Consider the following 14777-nt stretch of genomic DNA (forward strand, 5'->3'; position numbering starts at 1 on the left):
CAGTTCTGGTCGCCACATTATAGGAAGGATGTGGAAGCATTGGAAAGGGTACAGAGGAGATTTACAAGAATGTTGCCTGGTATGGAGGGAAGATCATATGACGAAAGGCTGAAGGACTTGAGGCTGTTTTCGTTAGAGAGAAGAAGGTTAAGAGTTGACTTAATTGAGGCATACAAGATGATCAGAGGATTAGATAGGGTGGACAGTGAGAGCCTTTTTCCTCGGATGGTGATGTCCAGCACGAGGGGACATAGCTTTAAATTGAGGGGAGATAGATATAGGACAGATGTCAGAGGAAGGTTCTTTACTCCGAGAGTAGTAAGGGCGTGGAATGCCCTGCCTGCAGCAGTAGTGGACTCGCCAACACTAAACGCATTCAAATGGTCATTGGATAGGCATATGGACGATAAGGGAATAGTGTAGAGGGACTTTAGAGGGGTTTCACAGGACGGCGCAACATCATGGGCCGAAGGGCCTGTACTGCGCTGTAATGTTCTATGTTCTAATGTAGATGATTTCCTTCCAATTCTTTTGCGTTTTCCTCCCCATTCTACGGAGATTTTTCTGATCCAGATTCATATAATTCTACTTTTTGTTTTGCTAACTTGAAGCTGAAAAAGAATGTATCAAAAGCTACCATCTTTATCTTGGTGTTATATCACACTTCTGATTTTGAAGCATGCTTTCACAAAAATCCTAAAGTGGTTCAGCACTAAAATACATGACTACGTGGTTAACTCCTTCTTTCAGAGGCAAATAGTGTGGCTATCCAGTTTAGATACAATTTATGTTAGTCTATGCGTTCTTTTTTGAGACTAATCAGTTTTAATCTTTTGAAAGAGTATATCAAAGGCAAGGATAGTGCAAAGTTCAAATGATATTTCCAGAGTTGACCATAGGATGTTAAGGCCCACGAAAAGAAATTCCTGCCTACCATATGAACTTCCATTCATAGCTTTTCAACTAAAAAAGGTAGTTAAAACAATTTTTGCCATTGTTTCCACCAATGCAAAAATAGTACAATTTCATTGCTTCTGGAAATGTTTTCTGGAAAAGTAAATTGATTTGCTTTCAAATGGGACCAGCAGAGCAGAGCTTCTGATTGGCTGTTCCGGGGAGATTTGCATACGTGCAGTGCGGTCAGCGTAAGTTAAAGGTGCACCTGCATCAGTGACCCAAGGAGTTCGACGGAAGTCAAGCACCCGAGACACTACACGTGTAGTGTCTCCCACCCGCCCTCCTCCTCTAACCTAATAATAAGACCCATTGGGGTGAGCAGGTGAGTGCCTATTACATTATTATTTTTCTTTTTCTTATTTGTTAACCAGAACTAGGTTGAAAAAGACTATAGCAGAGGTATCCAAGTTTTTTTTTTAAACTGAAATTTATACAAAGTAATAAATTAATTAACTAATCAGAGATGGCTGGGCAGGTGATGTGCTGTAGCTGTATGATGTGGGAGCTGGCTGTTCCCCTTGTGAATGGCAATGACCACATCTGCAGCAAGTGTTGGTTGCTGGAAGAACTCCGGCTCAGAGTTGATGATCTGGAATCTGAGCTTCAAACACTGCGGCACATCCGGGAGGGGGAGAGTTACCTGGACAGTTTGTTTCAGGAGGCAGTCACACCTGGGAGATTAAGTAATTCACATTCAGTAAGTGATCAGGGATTTCAGAGTGTGACTGTTAGTGAGGCAGGCAGGGGGAACCTGAGTTCAGGAGTGCAGGAGCCTCAGCCCTTGACCTTGTCCAACAGGTATGAGACTCTTGCTCCCTGTATGGATGAGGAAAAGGGCTCTGGACAGGATGAGCCAGCTGACCACGGTACCATGGTGCAGAAGGCCATTCAAGAGGGGGGAGTAAAAAGACAAGTAGTTGTTATAGGGGATTCTATAATTAGGGGGACAGATAGTATCCTATGCAAGCCGGATCGGGAGTCTCGCATGGTGTGTTGCCTGGGTGCGGGACATCTCTGACCGGCTTGAAAGGATATTGGAGCGGGAGGGGGAGGATCCAGTTGTTGTGGTCCACGTTGGGACTAACAACATAGGTAAAGCTAGGGTGGAGGACCTGTTCGGGGACTATCAAGCACTAGGAAGAAAATTGAAATACAGGTCCTCAAGGGTCATAATCTCCGGATTACTGCCCGAGCCACGTGCCAATTGGCATAGGGACAAGAAAATTAGGGAAGTAAACACGTGGCTAAGGGATTGGTGTGGGAAAGAGGGATTCCACTTCATGGGACATTGGCATCAGTTTTGGAACCGGGGGGATCTGTACCGTTGGGACGGTCTCCACCTGAACCGATCTGGAACCAGTGTTCTGGCGAAGAGGATAAATAGGGTGGTCAGTAGGACTTTAAACTTCTGAGTTGGGGGGAAGGGAAAGTGAAAGCGACAGGGAGCATGGAGTTAAATGCCAAGATACGCAGGAGGATAACATGTAGGCAGGTGGATTTAAGCTTGAGGCAGACTAGGAATTCAACAAAAAGGAAGGATAACTTTGGACATCTTAGGACTTCCAATATCTGTAATGATAAGAAAGTTAGCATTAAGGCACTTTACCTGAATGCTCGTAGCATTTGTAACAAAGTAGACGAACTAATGGCACAGATCATCGTGAATGATTATGATGTGGTAGGCATCACAGAGACATGGCTGCAGGGGGTTCAGGACTGGCAGTTAAACATCCAAGGATATACAACCTATCGAAAAGACAGGAAGGTGGGCCGAGGGGGTGGGGTTGCCTTGTTAGTTAAGAACAAAATTAAATCTATGGCACTAAACGACATAGGGTCGGATGATGTGGAGTCTGTGTGGGTAGAATTGAGGAACCACAAAGGCAAAAAAACCATAATGGGAGTTATGTACAGACCTCCTAACAGTGGTCAGGACCAGGGGCGCAACATGTACCGGGAAATAGAAAAGGCATGTCAGAAAGGCAAGGTCACGGTGATCATGGGGGACTTCAATATGCAGGTGGATTGGGTAAATAATGTAGCCAGTGGATCCAAAGAAAAGGAATTCATGGAATGCTTACAAGATGGCTTTTTGGAACAGCTTGTCATGGAGCCCACAAGGGAGCAGGCTATTCTGGACCTAGTGCTATGTAATGAACCAGACTTTATAAAAGATCTTAAAGTAAGGGAACACTTAGGAAGCAGCGATCATAATATGGTTGAGTTCAGTCTGCAGTTTGAAAGAGAGAAGGCAAAATCGGATGTAATGGTGTTACAGTTAAATAAAGGTAATTACGAGGGCATGAGAGAGGAACTGGCGAAAATCGACTGGAAGCAGACCCTAGTGGGGAAGACAGCAGAGCAAAAATGGCAGGAGTTTGTATGCATAATTGAGGACACTGTACAGAGGTTCATCCCCAAGAAAAGAAAGATTATCCGGGGAGGGATTAGACAGCCATGGCTGACAAAGGAGGTCAGGAAATGTATCAAAGAAAAAGAGAGATCCTATAAAGTGGCCAAAAGCACTGGGAAATCAGAAGATTGGGAAGGCTACAAAAACAAACAGAGGTTAACAAAGAGACAAATAAGGAAGGAGAGGATCAAATATGAAGGCAGTCTAGCCAGTAATATAAGAAATGATAGTAAAAGTTTCTTTCAATACATAAGAAACAAACGACAGGCCAAAGTAGACATTGGGCCAATTCAAACTGATTCCGGAAGGCTAGTGATGGGAGACGAGGAAATGGCTGGAGAACTTAATAAGTATTTTTGAGTAATATCCCAAAAATTATAGAGGGTCAGGGGGCTGAGTTGAATATGGTTGCCATTACAAAAGAGATGGTGCTAAAAAAGCTAAAAGGTCTTAAAATTGACAAATCTCCTGGCCCCGATGGGCTACACCCTAGAGTTCTGAGAGAGGTGGCTGAAGATATAGCGGAAGCGTTGGTTGAGATCTTTCAAAAATCACTGGAGTCAGGGAAAGTCCCGGACGATTGGAAGATCGCTGTTGTAACCCCCTTGTTCAAGAAAGGATCAAGACAAGACAAAAGATGGAAAATTATAGGCCAATTAGCCTAACCTCGGTTGTTGGTAAAATTCTAGAATCGATCGTTAAGGATGAGATTTCTAAATTCTTGGAAGAGCAGGGTCGGATTAGAACAAGTCAACATGGATTTGGTAGGGGGAGGTCTTGCCTGATGAACCTGTTAGAATTCTTTGAGGAGGTGACAAGTAGGTTAGACCAGGGAAACCCAGTGGACGTGGTCTATCTGGATTTCCAAAAGGCCTTTGATAAGGTGCCACACAGGAGGCTGCTGAGTAAGGTGAGGGCCCATGGTGTTCGAGGTGAGCTACTGGCATGGGTTGAGGATTGGCTGTCTGACAGAAGGCAGAGAGTTGGGATAAAAGGTTCTTTTTCGGAATGGCAGCCAGTGACCAGCGGTGTCCCACAGGGTTCAGTGTTGGGGCCGCAGCTGTTCACCATATATATTAATGATCTGGATGAAGGGACTGGGGGCATTCTAGCGAAGTTTGCCGATGATACGAAGTTAGGTGGTCAGGCAGGTAGTGCTGAGGAAGTGGGGAGGCTGCAGAAGAATCTAGACAGTTTGGGAGAGTGGTGCAGGAAATGGCTGATGCAATTCAACGTGAGAAAATGTGAGGTCTTGCACTTTGGAAAAAAGAATCCAAGCATAGACTACTTTCTAAACGGTGAGAAAATTCATAATGCCAAAGTACAAAAGGATCTGGGAGTGCTAGTCGAGGATTCCCTAAAGGTAAACATGCAGGTTGAATCTGTGATTAAGAAAGCGAATGCAATGTTGTCATTTATCTCAAGAGGGTTGGAATATAAAAGCAGCGATGTGCTACTGAGCCTTTATAAGGCTCGGGTTAGGCCCCATTTGGAGTACTGTGTCCAGTTTTGGGCCCCACATCTCAGGAAGGACATACTGGCACTGGAGCGTGTCCAGCGGAGATTCACACGGATGATCCCTGGAATGGCGGGTCTAACATATGATGAACGGCTGAGGATCCTGGGATTGTATTCATTGGAGTTTAGAAGGTTAAGGGGAGATCTAATAGAAACTTACAAGATAATACATGACTTAGAAAGGGTGGACGCTAAGAAACTGTTTCCGTTAGGCGAGGAGACGAGGACCCGTGGGCACAGCCTTAGAATTAGAGGGGGTAAATTCAGAACAGAAATGCGGAGACATTTCTTCAGCCAGAGAGTGGTGGGCCTGTGGAATTCATTGCCGCGGAGTGCAGTGGAGGCCGGGACGCTAAATGGCTTCAAGGCAGAGATAGATAAATTCTTGATGTCGCGAGGAATTAAGGGCTACGGGGAGAATGCTGGTAGGTGGAGTTGAAATGCCCATCAGCCATGATTGAATGGCGGAGTGGACTCGATGGGCCGAATGGCCTTGCTTCCACTCCTATGTCTTATGGTCTTATAAGTTATATTTAAAGAAAAGGAAGACAGTATGTAATTTACCTGAATTTCCGGACAGCTAGCAATTATCTCAGATGAGGGCCGAGATTCTGAGGCCTCCCCGCAGCTTGTTTCTTGGTTGCGGGAGGCAGCCCACCATTGGCCGACGGCAGGATTTTGAGGTTCAACCCGCAGTCAAGGGGATTTCTCATTGAATCTACCCGGGCCACCGGGAAACCCGGCTTAGGGTTAGGGTTAGGGCAGGGGTGAGCAGTCGGTGGGACTGGAAGATTCCGCCAGTGTGAACAGCCGGAAGGTCTCGTCCAATGAATTGCATAATATTTGTAAATAAGCTGACAGCCTGCACTAAAGAAATAACTAAAATCAAGTACTAACATCAACTTCCTTTACTACCCAATTTAATTATTCAGTGAGGTTAATAGTACCGAAAGAGATTTGTCTTCGCCGATGAGTGATCACCTCCCCTACTTGGTTTAGACGTACCTGGTGGCTCCTGCTGGCAGTATTTAAGTATCCTGAAAATGTCGTACTCTTGTTTCAAGCCCCTTTTGTAAAATGCGTGAAAAATTATGTGGTATACGCCATCCAAGTACCAACTAGTTATCCAGTTCTGCAGTTCCCTAACCAGCTATCCCTTATAGGGGTCATTGAAGAAATTATGGAGCTTCTGTGGAGGGCACAGGAGTTGGTGTGCTGCTGTTTAACATCCCTGATCTAAGCAAAGATAAATTAGATATTGCACAGCTGTGGTGAAGTTAGGATTATTTTCTAATTCTCTTCCCTTCCAACCATGTTGATATTCTGATATGTACAAAACCTTTTCAGATCGTGTCCCGTTATTCTGTGGATTTACTACAATTTTACAAAGTTGAGCAAAGAGACGATATCCTCATCCTAACTTAAATAATACATTCTGTGCATTCTGTGGACGGCTGACTAGTATTCATCAGCAGGTTGAACTATTGTATCACTGAAAAAATGGCATTATGTAGGGTACTGTTAATTTATATTATTACATTTAAGCTGACCTGTTTCAGCAGTGTTTCTTCAACATTGCTACAGCACAATTTCTGTATGAAGCATATTAGAATCCTGTGATGCTACACATATACATTTAATGCTGCAGTAAAAGCTGCTAAAGACATGTTTTTTTTGCTTTGGACCATTAAATTCAGAACCCTACTGTGACAATCTACTGATAGCATAAGAGAATATATTGCACCAAACAACAAGTTATGCATCATACTAAATAGCATTGACAATAAACCCCTTTGGGTAGTTGTTAGATTAATGGGCTTCAGCTGTAGAATGTTGCATTGCTCGCTCAACAAAACTAGATTGATTGTAAAGAGTTAGATATTATAAGGAAACATGCTGATAAATATATTTTGTTTAGTTCATTTTTACTAATCTTCTATTTCAAAGTTACTAGTATATTTGCATAATTTGCTTGATATTTGACATCTATCCATTTTTATTGTCTTTCAGGGTCTTTTAGAAAATGATATGGTAGTTCATGTGTCCCTGATTGCTGAAAGCCAGCGGTATGTGATGCATAGCCCATTAGACAGGCTATTATAAGCTTCTACCTCATCTACAGTATTTATTTGTTCTTTAGCCAAGAGATTATACAGCTGATGCTCTGAGAATATTAATTTAGTTATAACTTGTGTCTTAGGCACTGTTAACTTGCATGAAAAATTCAGATATTGCATTTTATAACACTTTTACCAGCATACGTTATATTAATAAAAGGTAAGCATTCTGTGTTTATAGCCTGCAAGTGTTTCTCAACACGTATGGAATACAGACCCAGACCCCCCAGCAAGTAGAACCCATACAAATATGGCCTCAACAGGAGCTTGTTAAGGTAAACAACATGTAATAATAGCTTTTGATAGAAGAAAGTATTGAAGACTGCTACAGTGAAGATATTCAGTTACGTATGGAGATGTGGTTATCGTGCTGTGCAACTGAGATTTCACTTCGAGCATGACCTACAAAATCCTGATAAATGGCGGTCGTCCTCTGATTCAACAACAGCAGTACTAAATATTGCCATCAAATCTCTACTATTTTAATTTTTCTTAAAGCTAATTTAAACAAATGCTGTGTTTTTGTTATCATTTCCAAACGTTTGGCCGAATATACTTTCGAAAATATATAAATTATGGGTTAAATTGGTGTCTCATCTATTTGTGCTGAATGCCAATGAGATAATCTGCATGAAAAATGCAATTACAGCAACGTAAAACTACGTGACAGGCTTAAAAAGCAAGACTTACCTAAAAGCTGCTTTGAATAAAATTATGCTTTCAATCAGCTGAAGATACTTTTCTTAATATTCAATTCTAAAGTAATTGAAATATTTCTATCCCAACAAATATCTTTGTTGGTGTTATTCTATCAAGTGAGCATAACCTTAAAAAGTTAGCGTTCAGAGATTTGTCAGAAGGCAGAAGCTATTGAGGTGAGGTTAGTTGAACATTTCCAATTGAGATTGATAGATTTCTGTTGGTCAAGTGGATTAAAGAATGGATAGATGGGTAGATAGACAGTCTGAGCATCTCAAGGTATATTCGCATTATTTTTTCTCTTTAAACTTGAAGGATTCTGGAGCCTAAATTCCTTAACACCCTAAACTGGATGTAGGCTTCTCATGGCACCAGTGACATTGCACCTAAACAAAGAGGTCTGAGGATCAGAACAAATTCATCCTCGGGCCTCATGAGAGCCAGTCAGAATAGCAGCAAAACCCTGATACAGCTTGTCTGTTGTGGTTGTAGGGCAAAAAGGCAGAAATTGGTTTTCTCGTTTAATATGGGGTAATTAAATTAGGTCCACGTGATTTAAGTTTTAGATTTAATTTAACAGACTTTTAAACACCAGGCATAAACCATGGCTTTACAAAGAAGACTGTGGGCCAGAATTTGCTGAATAAGGCATACGAATAATGCATAGCAATATTAAGCTTCAAGTTAGCCAGAAACCTGTGATGAGCAAAAGATGTCATGAATTGAAAATCAGCACATGTTTCTGGGCAATGTGCATCGCTCCAGTGGTAAATTTGCAAAAATTGTATCTTACTCTTAGCATTTCTGTCAATTTCATGAAGTTACTGAATTTAACATTAATTATCCATTAAACTCATTACAGAAAATGAAGTACAGGTTGAGCATCCCTTATCCAAAATTCCAAAAACTGAAAAATTCCAAAATCCGCACCTGTTTGAGTGCGTGGCACATGCGTAGTTCCCAACGCACGCCACACATGCACAGTTCCCAATGTTCCACATATACACAGTTCCCAATGTGCATCGCACATGCGCAGTTCCCAATGCTCCACACATGCACAGTTCCCAATGTTCCACATATACACAGTTCCCAATGTTCCGCACATGCGCAGTTCCCAATGCGCAATATATTCCGAAAAATTCCGAAACCCGATACACACTCGGCCCCGAGCATTTCGGGTAAGGCATTTTCAACCTGTACAGTAATTAATGGTGCGACAAAATATGATAATTATTAATAATTGCCATTTATTCTCACTGGTCCAGAAAAGGAACAATTAAAAGAGTGGGTCTCATTCTTCAAGGTAGTGAATTGCTGTTGGAGATTTTTTTAAATGTTATATTTAGAATTCTTATTTTTATTTTCTGTTTCTTCCTCTCTCTTAATCTAATCTTTCTTTCTCTCTCTCATTATGTACCTGACTGGCATTGAATTCACCTTCCTCCTCAGTCCTTTCTCTGTTTATTTTTTAATCCATTAATCTCATTGGGAAAGGAAATACACTACTGTTCTCATTGCTCACCAAGGTCCCAGATATAGAATATAGATAATATAGAACGATACAGCGCAGTACAGGCCCTTCGGCCCTCGATGTTGCACCGACATGGAAAAAAATCTAAAGGCCATCTAACCTACACTATGCCCTTATCATCCATATGCTTATCCAATAAATTTTTAAATGCCCTCAATGATGGCATGTTCACTACTGTTGCAGGTAGGGCATTCCACGGCCTCACCACTCTTTGCGTAAAAAACCCACCTCTGACCTCTGTCCTATATCTATTACCCCTCAATTTAAGGCTATGTCCCCTCGTGCTAGCCACCTCCATCCGCGGGAGAAGGCTCTCGCTGTCCACCCTATCTAACCCTCTGATCATTTTGTATGCCTCTATTAAGTCACCTCTTAACCTTCTTCTCTCTAACGAAAACAACCTCAAGTCCATCAGCCTTTCCTCATAAGATTTTCCCTCCATACCAGGCAACATCCTGGTAAATCTCCTCTGCACCCGTTCCAAAGCTTCCACGTCCTTCCTATAATGAGGCGACCAGAACTGTACGCAATACTCCAAATGCGGCCGTACTAGAGTTTTGTACAACTGCAACATGACCTCATGGCTCCGGAACTCAATCCCTCTACCAATAAAGGCCAACACACCATAGGCCTTCTTCACAACCCTATCAACCTGGGTGGCAACTTTCAGGGATCTATGTACATGGACACCGAGATCCCTCTGCTCATCCACACTACCAAGAATTTTACCATTAGCCAAATATTCCGCATTTCTGTTATTCTTTCCAAAGTGAATCACCTCACACTTCTCCACATTAAACTCCATTTGCCACCTCTCAGCCCAGCTCTGCAGCTTATCTATGTCCCTCTGTAACCTGCAACATCCTTCCGCACTGTCTACAACTCCACCGACTTTAGTGTCGTCTGCAAATTTACTCACCCATCCTTCTGCGCCCTCCTCTAGGTCATTTATAAAAATGACAAACAGCAACGGCCCCAGAACAGATCCTTGTGGTACGCCACTCGTAACTGAACTCCATTCTGAACATTTCCCATCAACTACCACTCTCTGTCTTCTTTCAACTAGCCAATTTCTGATCCACATCTCTAAATCACCCTCAATCCCCAGCCTCCGTATTTTCTGCAATAGACGACCGTGGGGAACCTTATCAAACGCTTTACTGAAATCCATATACACCACATCAACTGCTCTACCCTCGTCTACCTGTTCAGTCACCTTCTCAAAGAACTCGATAAGGTTTGTGAGGCATGACCTACCCTTCACAAAACCATGCTGACTGTCCCTAATCATATTATTCCTATCTAGATGATTATAAATCGTATCTTTTATAATCCTCTCCAAGACTTTACCCACCACAGACGTTAGGCTCACCGGCCTATAGTTACCGGGGTTATCTCTACTCCCCTTCTTGAACAAAGGGACCACATTTGCTATCCTCCAGTCCTCTGGCACTATTCCTGTAGCCAATGATGACCTAAAAATCAAAGCCAAAGGCTCAGCAATCTCTTCCCTGGCTTCCCAGAGAATCCTAGGATAAATCCCATCCGGCCCCCGGGACTTATCTATTTTCACCTTGTCCAGAATTGCCAACACTTCTTCCCTACGCACCTCAATGCCATCTATTCTAATAGCCTGGGTCTCAGCATTCTCCTCCACAATATTATCTTTTTCTTGAGTGAATACTGACGAAAAGTATTCATTTAGTATCTCGCTTATCTCCTCAGCCTCCACACACAACTTCCCACCACTGTCCTTGACTGGCCCTACTCTTACCCTAGTCATTCTTTTATTCCTGACATACCTATAGAAAGCTTTTGGGTTTTCCTTGATCCTACCTGCCAAAGACTTCTCATGTCCCCTCCTTGCTCGTCTCAGCTCTCTCTTTAGATCCTTCCTCGCTTCCTTGTAAATATCAAGCGCCCCAACTGAAACTTCACGCCTCATCTTCACATAGGCCTCCTTCTTCCTCTTAACAAGAGATTCCACTTCTTTGGTAAACCACGGTTCCCTCGCTCGACCCCTTCCTCCCTGCCTGACTGGTACGTACTTATCAAGAACATGCAATAGCTGTTCCTTGAACAAGCTCCACATATCCAGTGTGCCCAACCCTTGCAGCCTACTTCTCCAACCAACACATCCTAAGTCATGTCTAATGGCATCATAATTGCCCTTCCCCCAGCTATAACTCTTGCCCTGCGGGGTATACTTATCCCTTTCCATCACTAACGTAAAGGTCACCGAATTGTGGTCACTGTTTCCAAAGTGCTCACCTACCTCCAGATCTAACACCTGGCCTGGTTCATTACCCAAAACCAAATCCAATGTGGCCTCGCCTCTTGTTGGCCTGTCAACATATTGTGTCAGGAAACCCTCCTGCACACATTGTACAAAGAATGACCCATCTAATGTACTCGAACTATATCTTTTCCAGTCAATATTTGGAAAGTTAAAGTCTCCCATAACAACTACCCTGTTACTTTCGCTCTTTTCCAGAATCATCTTCGCCATCCTTTCCTCTACATCCCTAGAACTATTAGGTGGCCTATAGAAAACTCCCAACAGGGTGACCTCTCCTTTCCTGTTTCTAACCTCAGCCCATACTACCTCAGAAGAAGAGTCCCCATCTAGCATCCTTTCCGCCACCGTAATACTGTCCTTGACAAGCAGCGCCACACCTCCCCCTCTTTTGCCCCCTTCTCTGAACTTACTAAAACACCTAAACCCCGGAACCTGCAACAACCATTCCTGTCCCTGCTCTATCCATGTCTCTGAAATGGCCACAACATCGAAGTCCCAGGTACCAACCCATGCTGCCAGTTCCCCTACCTTATTTCGTATACTCCTGGCATTGAAGTAGACACACTTCAAACCACCTACCTGAACACTGGCACTCTCCTGCGAAGTCAAATCTGTGCTCCTGACCTCTATACTCTCAATCTCCCGTACCCTAAAACTACAATCCAGGTTCCCATGCCCCTGCTGAATTAGTTTAAACCCCCCCAAAGAGCACTAACAAATCTCCCCCCCAGGATATTGCTACCCCTCAGGTTCAGATGTAGACCATCCTGTCTATAGAGGTCCCACCTTCCCCAGAAAGAGCCCCAGTTATCCAGAAATCTGAATCCCTCCCGCCTGCACCATCCCTGTAGCCACGTGTTTAATTGCTCTCTCTCCCTATTCCTCATCTCACTATCACGTGGCACGGGCAACAACCCAGAGATAACAACTCTGTTTGTTCTCGCTCTGAGCTTCCATCCTAGCTCCCTAAAGGCCTGCCTGACATCCTTGTCCCCTTTCCTACCTATGTCGTTAGTGCCAATGTGGACTACGACTTGGGGCTGCTCCCCCTCCCCCTTAAGGACCCGGAAAACACGATCCGAGACATCACGTACCCTTGCACCTGGGAGGCAACATACCAAACGTGAGTCTCTCTCGCTCCCACAAAATCTCCTATCTGTGCCCCTGACTATTGAGTCCCCAATTACTAATGTTCTACTCCTTTCCCCCCTTCCCTTCTGAGCAACAGGGACAGACTCCGTGCCAGAGGCCCGTACCCCATGGCTTACCCCTGGTAAGTCGTCCCCCCCACAAGTATCCAAAACGGTATACTTGTTACTCAGGGGAACGACCGCAGGGGGTCCCTGCACTGACTGCTTCTTCCCAGTCCCTCTTACAGTTACCCATCTATCTCCAGTCTTTGGTGTAACTATTTCCCTGAAGCTCCTATCTATGACCCCCTCTGCCTCCCGAATGATCCGAAGTTCATCCAGCTCAAGCTCCAGGTCCCTAACACGGTTTTTGAGGAGCTGGAGTTGGGTGCACTTCCCACAGATGAAATCAGCAGGGACACTGACGGCGTCCCTCACCTCAAACATTCTGCAGGAGGAGCATTGTACTGCCTTCCCTGACATCACCAATAGATTTAAAAAATAACAAGAAAAAGAAAAAGAAAGGAAGAGCTTACCTGATATTACCTCAAACCCTGCTCCCGCTCAAAGGTAAGCAAATTTAAAGGCACTCACTCACCTTCACGACAGGCCCCTGCTCCCGCTTCCCAACCACCGTGGGGTGGGGGGGGTTGGTTAGAGGAGGAGGTAGGGTGGGAAACACTCACAAAGTGTTTCGGGTTGAACTGTCACTTGCCAACAGCCTCTCCACAAACCACCTTCAACTTAGGCTGACCGCACTGCACGTATGCAAATTTCCCCAGAACAGCTGATCAGTAGCTCTGCTCTGCTGCCCTCTGCTGGATCTAGATGTCCTGTTGTCCTCGCTGCGCTATCATCGGTTCAAAGTTCCAGCAATTTAAAGTGCCAAAATGTTTTGAGCAGAGGTTTTTGGAAGATATCTAAATAACTGGGCATGCGACAAGGTTGTCTACTGCAGCAAGTACTGGCCCCAGTCACTTATTAAATACACAAAAAAATTAAGATGTAACTACATCTTAGGCTCATACACAATAATTCAAAGAAAACTCTTGACACCCTTCTTGTGAACAGCAATGCTCTATTGTAGTTTAACCCCTTTAATGAAACTTACTGTATACTCATGATTGGCTCAAGTTTGTCAAGGTGTTCTAAGCATTTTGATGGATACAGTTTTGTGGTGTACCACATGATTTTCTCTCGTGATTGGGCCAGCTGGCCCAGAAGAAATGAACAAGGATTGAGATCGAGAGTATTGCAGTAGACAGCCCTTCCAACAAAAGATATCTCCATAAAAAGGAATCTCCGTAGCCCAATGCTGGACTTGTGTTCGGTGATCGGGCGGAGAATGGACTCCGACGACGAAATCGGGCCTGGCACCGGTTTGACGCTGGTCCCCCATGCTCCACCTCCTCCAAACTGCCGTCATCGTGACATGCGGCAAGTGCCGTTTCAATGCCGTTGGTACATCATCAACCGGCCCACCCGCGATGCTCCACCCCCGATGGGCCAAGTTCCCGACGGTGCGGGACACGTGCGGTGTGGGAACCCAGTATGCCGGCAGCAGACTGTGTCCAGCACCGCCACACTCAGCCGGGATCTGTGCCACTGGCTGGGGATGGACTTCTGCTAGCGTTGAGGGTCTTGTGGGGGTTGTCAGGGGGTGGGCTGTGGTCTCATGGTTGGGGTCACGCGCAATCGGCGTCATGTTGTATGGTGCGACCAGTGCAAGCCATCAGCCGTGCGCATGCGCGGCCCGGGACTGGCCGTTTTGGGCACAGGCAGCAGGAGTTTCAGTCAGCATCGGTACTAGCCCCTCACCGGTGACGGAATCGGTGAGGGTTTCACGCCGATTTTTTGGTCATAAATGACCACGCATTCTCCGCTGGCGCCGGCACTTCGACACTAAAACGGAGAATCTAGCCCCAGGTTTTTATTGGCTCTTTTATCTTCGAATCCCACTTCTGGATTTCTACAATGGGCCAAATGGTCCCTGGCCCCCATGCTGTGTAACCGTTCTATGATTGTTTATTTGTTTGTTGTCACGAGTACCGAGGTACAATGAAAAGTATTTTCCTGCGAGCAGCTCAAACAGATCATTAAGTACATGAAAAGA

At 44.4% G+C, this 14777-nt stretch overlaps 1 protein-coding gene across 3 annotated transcripts in view; it reads left to right on the plus strand.

Annotated features, from left to right (window-relative positions):
- Positions 1 to 14777, plus strand: part of phkb (phosphorylase kinase, beta) — a 408331-nt gene that overhangs the window by 291378 nt on the left and 102176 nt on the right. For all 3 annotated transcript variants that reach the window (XM_038806656.1, XM_038806654.1, XM_038806655.1), the window contains 2 exons: positions 6899 to 6954; positions 7187 to 7280. In XM_038806656.1, the coding sequence (XP_038662584.1) occupies positions 6899 to 6954; positions 7187 to 7280 (150 nt within the window). The remainder of the gene's footprint in view (positions 1 to 6898; positions 6955 to 7186; positions 7281 to 14777) is intronic.

The sequence above is a fragment of the Scyliorhinus canicula genome, chromosome 9 (assembly GCF_902713615.1).
Source record: "Scyliorhinus canicula chromosome 9, sScyCan1.1, whole genome shotgun sequence".
NCBI classification, from domain to species: domain Eukaryota; kingdom Metazoa; phylum Chordata; class Chondrichthyes; order Carcharhiniformes; family Scyliorhinidae; genus Scyliorhinus; species Scyliorhinus canicula.